The following is a 7,630-nucleotide window of genomic DNA, read 5'->3' on the forward strand; positions in this document are numbered from 1 at the left end:
TGGCATGCAAGTATGGTTGAGCCTCCACGAGAACCAACATGGATCAAGCTAAAAGTTTCCTGTGGCTTTCCAATGAACCAGGGCAGAGTGGTAAGTTGTTGTTGGATGTGCACTGACCATTGTTTTTATGCAAGTAAAAAGATTAAATTAAATCAGTTTTTTATAAAAAGCAACTGTTTTTAGGACTTGGATTAAACAGGTCAATTCATATTATGGATTACTTTTATGGTGTCTTTATGAATTTTAATTTGTGTTTCAAAGATAAGTAAAAGTCTTTTGGATTTCGAATGACATGATGGTAAGTAACTGATGGTTTTTGGGTGAACTATACCTTAGACTCTTTATCAATATCAGTTTAGCTGCGATTCAGCTTTAGGTGGAGTTATGTGGTTTATCATGGCTGTGCTAATATTGGTCTATTTCCTATTATTTATTAATATTTATTATATCTGTTTGTTTATTTCGGTTTTTCACCGCTACGTGACACCCAAAGTTTGATGCTTTGGTTTCTCATGAAACTATTTTCATTAGCTGAAAAGAAATGTATGAGCTAACTAGCTTTTTCTGAAAACTTAAAACAACAGCACTTCTGCTTGTTTCATATTGCTTAATTATCAAGCTGGCACTCATGTTACAGCTCCTGCTTACACGTCAGCAAATTCTGCCCAGTCCTGCCCAGTCCAGACTAACCACAGAGCTCTGTTCACAGAGATTGAAAATACATGTGTACCACTGTAACCAACCACACTGCAAATTCAACCCTTCACGTCAGCTAACTGACAGACATATACACTGAATTATATCAAATGATCTTTATTTAGGTTATAGATTTGGTTTAGTCACTAAACAAGAAGAATCTCCCTCCGGATCTCATACTCTTGCTTTCGAGTCAATTTTTTTTTTTTTTTTTTTTTACTAAATCAACCAAAGTAACACAATGAAAGTGGTAGCAAGCTTGAACAATTCTGAACAGTTGAATAATCCTGTAAAATAATTGGATTTAAACATCATATCAAGAATACAAGACCGAGAAAAGTTTTAAATCTAGACTGAATCACTCTAAGCCCCAAATAAAATGAAGACAAATCCTTTGAGAGCAAACAAATTGAAACAATTCAATTATTTGCCTTTGACCACAGTCTGAATCCATTCTTGACACAAATGTTATTTTGGGTAAAGCTGGTTCCATACTTAACTCGATTATCCTTCTGCTGCACAATGTATTAGAAGTTCAGAAGTATTAGACGCTTAAAATCCCCTATTTACACCTGTTCAATTGCTTGCTCGAGTAACTCTTATCACGGCCATAAACCATCCATTAGCTGTATTCTCACAGAACACACGTTATATACTGTCTATGCAATTACTGATAACTAAAGCTGACACGTAAGCTGAATAGTTTATGAGCAAAGTCAACGTCTAGAAGATTTTACATTGCACATAAAGTGTGTTCGGCTAATGTCTAGAATCTTAGTATTACACATGTGTAACTGTGACAGCGCTATCTACGTATCAGGTTACTGGATAACAGTTTCAAATCTATATAACGTTATCAGTGAACACTGCACTGACTTTACAATTATTACACGAGCAACCGAACAGAACAACACAAACAAGCCCAATGAGACCCTAAACAGTACACCTGGGGGGGAAATAGACTAACGGCACGTTTCATTTCTTGATGTTTTCCATTTATAAATATTTAGGAGAAGTCGTGAGTTGGTGGAGAAGGCTCGCTAGCTAGCAACGCGGCTATTCGTTAGCTCAACGTAAACAAGACACTTTTCTTCTGCTATTATGAGAAGTGAATGACAACGGAAGCTAATTAAACTTAGTTTGACAATATTAAAGCTCTTTGGTTTCACGCAAAAATACGGACATATACGGCATTTTCTAGTGATGACTTACTACGTGATGCGCGAGGCGGTGTTGACTGCTTCTCAGCTGTCCTCAGATTTGACAGGTTGTCAATGAAACCGAACTTTACAGAGACGCAAAGATAAACAAAGCTTCCAGCCAATGAGAGAGCAGGATTTGCAGACAGACAGCTGCGACTAACGTATGAGGCGATAACAGGGTGGGACTTACGTGGCAGCACGCCCCAAAAATAGGAGTATTTAAAAAGGCTTTCTTTTGATGAAATTGTGTAATATATAAGATTAAAAAAATAATAATGATGCTAACTTCGTGTGCAACTGGTCAGTGAATCTAAATCAAACAGACCAACCATTTAAATTAACATTTCCAAAATCATTGTATTGTATTCACATTCATTCATGTCACACGGCTATACAAATGTGCAGAGATCTGCAAACAATACAGCCCATTATTACATACAACATCGTCTTAAAACAGACTAAACGTTTTCAATGGCATGACAATTTATATGATTATATGTTATTATTCATGATTGCAATAAAGTCAGGTTTCAAAGTGAAGTGTTATTCCGCAGGAGCATGTTATTGTGGTGTCCTCCAGGTGAATCAGACTCTTTATAACTCTGGAACAGACAGGTGTTTGTGGAGGGAGATTTCTTCAGCACGCTCTGGTGGAGATACCCATTAAAGAAATCTGATGCCGACAGCCTTTTCTTGAAATTCACTGCTTTGAATCCAACCCATCCATCCTAAAATAAATAAATACAAATAAATAATGAAAAAGACAACATGAACTACACTGAACACGACCTGTTAAATAATGCTAACTCTGCAGCAGATGTTAAAAACAACACTGTTCTCCTGATATCAACACTGATACAAGTTAGAACTGAAATATGAAATAAAGCATAATGTAAAGTACATCTGCTAAATGCATTGTTTTAGTAAACTAAAACTAAACCATTTAAATCATTTTTTAAAGGAGAAATTAGGCTGAAATAAAATTCTGGTATTTGTTGAAAAACTTACATGAAATGTTGCTTTGGCAACAAAACTGAAATATAAGGCTAAATACCAATATAAAAAAATAATACAAATGAAAAGCACATTATTTCTAAAACTTAAAAAAAATATATAAAAGCTAATGCATATATTTATAAATAAATATTATGACAGTATATCAATTCTATTACATTGTTGTAATTAATACTGACTAAGTGGTGCTTTCAGATTAATTTTGTATAGAAACTGGAGAGCAGAGGATTGACAGCAGATCAGAGTGAGTACTGTGACGATTAAAAAGAAGGGAACAGCTGAAGGGGAAAACTCGCTGTACGTTGTGAATCCAAACCAACAAAGTGGTGCAACTGCCTCTAGCAGTTTGATTGTTATTGAGCATTTTTCTTCTGTGCTAGTCAGCTTGTGTATGTGTTAACATTTCTTAACTGCACGTGCATACCTTGCAGCGGACGAGTAGAGTATTGGATTCTTTCTGATAATGGACAGACCCTGGCACTGAAGATAAATAAGGAGCAGCTGGAAAGAAACATGAAAGAAAGTGAGATGACTTTTTCCAGTGGACCAACGTAGTTAGGACACTTTCAATCCTGCAGAATGTTTGCTTTGTTCCGAAACGGGGACCTAAAACATCACAGTTTTGCATTATTTCCTTGGTACAGTTCACTTTCAGAATGCCACGTTTCACAGTGTACCCACAATCTGTTTTTGCAAGTCACATGTGCATAAAACGGTCCTATCTGGGACCATCCATCAAGATAAATTATTAAGATTGCAATGCACCCGTTTCAGAAAAGAACAGTTTTTAGAGGAAGACAGTGTTTTAGATAAAGTAATTTTTTTACCCACAAAATTAAGATACTGCTGCTTTTTATGTAACACATTTCCCATTATGAACAATCATTCAGCTTGATTCTGTGGGTCATTAGCAAGGAGTAAAAATGCCCTTAAGTCAATAACATAAAATCTCCACCTAACCAACTCTGTTTACCTGTAAACGACACACTGCATTTGCCAACAAAGTCCAGAAGTTTGAGGGGATTGCCCATCCACATTGTTTTCAACGGAAACTGATTGAGAAAGACAAACATTGTGTTTAATGTTGTTTAAAGCTTAACTGATGTAAATGTACATTTCTTAGGATCTTGGTATTCCTACCCGAGATCCAATGGCTCGAAACAAGCGGTCAATGTAGTCACAGCTGTGCTCTTCCCACATTATCCAAGCCATTCTGGAACTGATTTTAGGGGCTGATGGAAGTAATGTAAATGTTGTATTAAATGTAGTCCATCTGTTTTTACATTATTCTCACTTCATTGCTTCAGAATTTGCTGACTCTTGTGTTTTGGTCATTACCTGAAGAATACACTTACCAAATGATGCTCCCTCCTTCGGCTGCTCCTTTCTGTTTGCTATCCTTTGTGGTAGATGTTTTAGAGTGTCCATCAACTGTTGATTTAAAAATGAGACAGAAGTTTTAAAACGGCTCAAGATAATGAAACTTTTGATTTCATAGCAGATAGTGTTAATGAGTAGTGCATAAGCATATCCAATGAATAAATGAATCGTTCCTGTAGCTCAAAGTGTTCCTGTAATATTGTGGAGTACTACTGTAGTTCAAACAGTAGAGCATGACACTAGCAACAGATTTTAAGGGAATGGATGAATCGAGGAAGTGTATTTCATGAACGCAATTTACATTACCAATCAAGTTTTTTTTAGAGTTCAAGAAGATTTTTTTAAATGTTTTTGGGGAAAAAAATAGTTCTTGGCAAGGCTGCATTTTTTAAGTATAAAAATACTGTAAAAACAGTAATATTGTGAAATATTATTACAATTTAAAATGACTTTTCTATTTTAATATATTTGTGAAAATTTTATTATTCCTGTTACGGCAAAGCTGGATTTTCACCAGTCATAACTCCACTCTTCAATGACACGTGATCCTCCAGGAATCCTTCTATTATGCTGATTTGGTTTTCAAGCAACATTTATTATTATTATTATTATTATTATTATTGTATGTTGAAAACGGGTGTGTTGCTTAAAATTATTGTGGAAACTTAAAAGTTTTTTCATGTTTTTATTCTGATGAAGTGAAAGTTCAGAACACCATTTATCTAGAAACAAAATTAACAGTATAAATGTCTTTGTCACTTTTGTACAATTTATTTATGTAGAAGTATTATTTTCTATTAATTTCTTCTTCTTTTTTAAAAAACTTTCTGGACCCAAACTTTTGAGTTTCTGCTAAATCTTTAAATGCTAAGAAAAAACAAATCTACCAAAATTTCTACAAATGATATACACAAGAAATGTTTGATAACAGGGGTTAAATATGTTAAAAGGAGGGGGTAAATTACCATTTCTGAACCCTCAGCTGCTAAAGTGGCACCGAGCTCATCAGCAGTGCAGTTCTTTGGAACCTCATACAGCTCTTGCTGAAGAATGGGGCCCACATCAAATCTACAATATAAAATACAAACCATGAAAGTAAAATACTTGATAATTGAAAGAGTATTACACAGAAATTTATTTTATGTGATTTTCCTATTGATTCTGCCATTAAAATTTAATTGACCTTTTAGGCCTTATTTGCATGATAGTCACTCCTGTGACACTGTCTCCATGCAGAATCGTATGAAAGATTGGAGCAGGACCCCGCCAGCGTGGCAACAAACTAGGGTGCACATTCAGGATCCCGCTGAGAGACAAAAAACAAATTAATTACGGTCTATAATGGGCTGAGGGCATGTAAAAAAAAAAATCAAAAAGCTTCATACACAATGGGTACAGGACCCATCCAGTCATTGCATCAGTCATGCTTTTCCCCGAATCCTCATTACTTACTACGGCATTTTGTTGATGAGGTTCTCCTTGATTAAGCAGCCAAATGACACCACTACACCAACATCAAACTGTGCAGTTAAATCCACATCTGGCCAGTGGTGAAGAGGAAGTCTATGCTCCTCTGCATACTTCCTGACTGGAGCATCTCTGGACAGCGTCACAACCTCAAGTGAACCTACGACTCCAGCTTTTCTGTCATCTCTACAAAACGAACAGCAAACTAGTCACGTGAATAATGCAGGGTGTTTATCATCACAGATAGAAATGCAATATCAAACTGAATATCATTACCGAGATACATGAAGCCGTTTCAGTGATTCCAGTGCAAAATCATCACTTCCAAAGAACAAAACTCTCCAGGGTGGTTTTGAAGCAGATTTTATTTGAGTCACAAAAGATTTATTCCTGCTGAACAAAAACAAGCCTCTTCTATGACTGCCGTCACATCGACGAAGACGGGCGATGCAGCTGCTACAAAGTCCTTGAGACAGCAAACGTCCCTGATCTATGAATTTTAAGTAGTTTAGGTTCCACATCCTTTAATGTAAGGTTTCATGAATGACACAAACTATCTTGAACAGCTAGCACATCACAAAACCGTCACTCCTCGATTAACGGATAAGCACGCAGTAGTCAAAGTCATTCTATTATTTCACGATAACTCTAGTCGAGACACTATTGATATTTCCACAATTACACGTCCGAACTATATTCATTATACTAATCAGTTTCGCAAACCAGCAGGTGGCAGTTGCAAGGTTACGGTGAAGCGTTATATTATGTACAAATAGGAGCATGTGTGTGTCGCCATGTTGAAATCGACGTCATTTCCGCTAAAGGTTTCAGATAAAAGTCATACAATATACGTTCATAAATATTATTTTACAACATTTGCATAAATAACGGGTTTTGTTGTAATTAAAACAAAACACTCACACTGACTATATTTATTCTTTCGTGGGGTGTGTTTTGTTTATTTTTATTTTTTTATCGAATATTTTGTGTTGACAGACGCCCTGTCATACTTCATGCTGCTGTATTAATTTCTCCAATACACATGTAATGTGTTGTATTATTGTATTGTATTTATTAATGTATTTACTGTAACTGGTTGGTTGAACAAAAATATTTGGATTTTATATTTAAAAATTACCTCAAGGTATCATCAGGGAGATCAGCATCAGCTAACAAAATGTTTAAAATCGGTAATTGTAATTTTGTAATTCATAATTACAGATTATACTATTCTAAATGGTTAAACTAAAAAATGCCTATACTCTGATTTTGCTGTAAATGTTTAAAGCAAATTGCTTTGTCAGACTTGGGGGGCATTTTACCCCACCCATGTGGCAATACAAGATTCAAGATACTGTGGCAAAAATACTCTTGTATGAGTTTTTGTCTCATATTTATATAAGGCCTATATAAGCAAGATCACACAAGTGCTGTTTTTGTCACGAAGAACAAGTGCAAATATGATTTTATACAACAGTTTGGTAAATAAGAAGTTAATAATGTGTTATATTTTAAACACAATATTGTGTTTTTGTTCAATTTTGCCAGTGAAAATAGTACCTAAAAGCCACAGCAGAACTGTTGTGTCTGTGAGCAGCAGCCACTGATCTATAATATAGATATATATATATATATAGTTATATATATAGATCAGTGGCAGCAGCGCTTGTTTCTGAATGAATCCGCGGTTCGAACTAATCGTGTGAACCAATGATTCAAAGACTCGTTCATAAAGAGAGCCGTTTGTTTCATTCCTGAGTGAATCAGCCGTTTGAACGAATCGACTCAAAGCCATTTACAGCCACCTGCTGGTAGTTTTAGTTTCTTCTTTAGAGTGTCGTTTCACTTATTATACATAAATAAATAACATT

At 35.4% G+C, this 7,630-nt stretch overlaps 2 protein-coding genes across 8 annotated transcripts in view; both read right to left on the reverse strand.

Annotated features, from left to right (window-relative positions):
* LOC127961674 (inositol hexakisphosphate and diphosphoinositol-pentakisphosphate kinase 2-like) overlaps positions 1-1,980 on the reverse strand; it is a 30,515-nt gene extending 28,535 nt beyond the window's left edge. For all 7 annotated transcript variants that reach the window (XM_052560902.1, XM_052560903.1, XM_052560899.1 and 4 more), the window contains exon 1: positions 1,909-1,980. The gene's annotated coding sequence lies outside the window, so the exon portion shown is untranslated. The remainder of the gene's footprint in view (positions 1-1,908) is intronic.
* A 255-nt stretch (positions 1,981-2,235) lies between these two features.
* On the reverse strand, positions 2,236-6,581 carry mtfmt (mitochondrial methionyl-tRNA formyltransferase). The gene is made up of 9 exons (XM_052560904.1): positions 6,036-6,581; positions 5,745-5,945; positions 5,476-5,598; positions 5,258-5,360; positions 4,268-4,343; positions 4,053-4,144; positions 3,886-3,964; positions 3,337-3,413; positions 2,236-2,626 (listed from the first exon to the last, which is right to left on the reverse strand). Exons 1-9 carry the CDS (start codon positions 6,278-6,280, stop codon positions 2,429-2,431), a joined length of 1,194 nt encoding a protein of 397 aa, XP_052416864.1. The 5' UTR covers positions 6,281-6,581; the 3' UTR covers positions 2,236-2,428.
* Between the last annotated feature and the right edge of the window lie 1,049 nt (positions 6,582-7,630).

Source organism: Carassius gibelio, chromosome B7, assembly GCF_023724105.1.
Source record: "Carassius gibelio isolate Cgi1373 ecotype wild population from Czech Republic chromosome B7, carGib1.2-hapl.c, whole genome shotgun sequence".
NCBI classification, from domain to species: Eukaryota; Metazoa; Chordata; class Actinopteri; order Cypriniformes; family Cyprinidae; genus Carassius; species Carassius gibelio.

Excerpts from the sequence above, each read along its gene's own strand:
- mtfmt (XM_052560904.1), bottom strand. The coding sequence starts at position 6,280 with ATGTGGAACCTAAACTACTTAAAATTCATAGATCAGGGACGTTTGCTG. Across the intron at positions 5,361-5,475 it reads ATGCAAATAAGGCCTAAAAG|ATTTGATGTGGGCCCCATTC; the intron begins GTCAATTAAATT and ends TTTATATTGTAG. Across the intron at positions 3,414-3,885 it reads ATGCAGTGTGTCGTTTACAG|CTGCTCCTTATTTATCTTCA; the intron begins GTAAACAGAGTT and ends GTTTCTTTCCAG.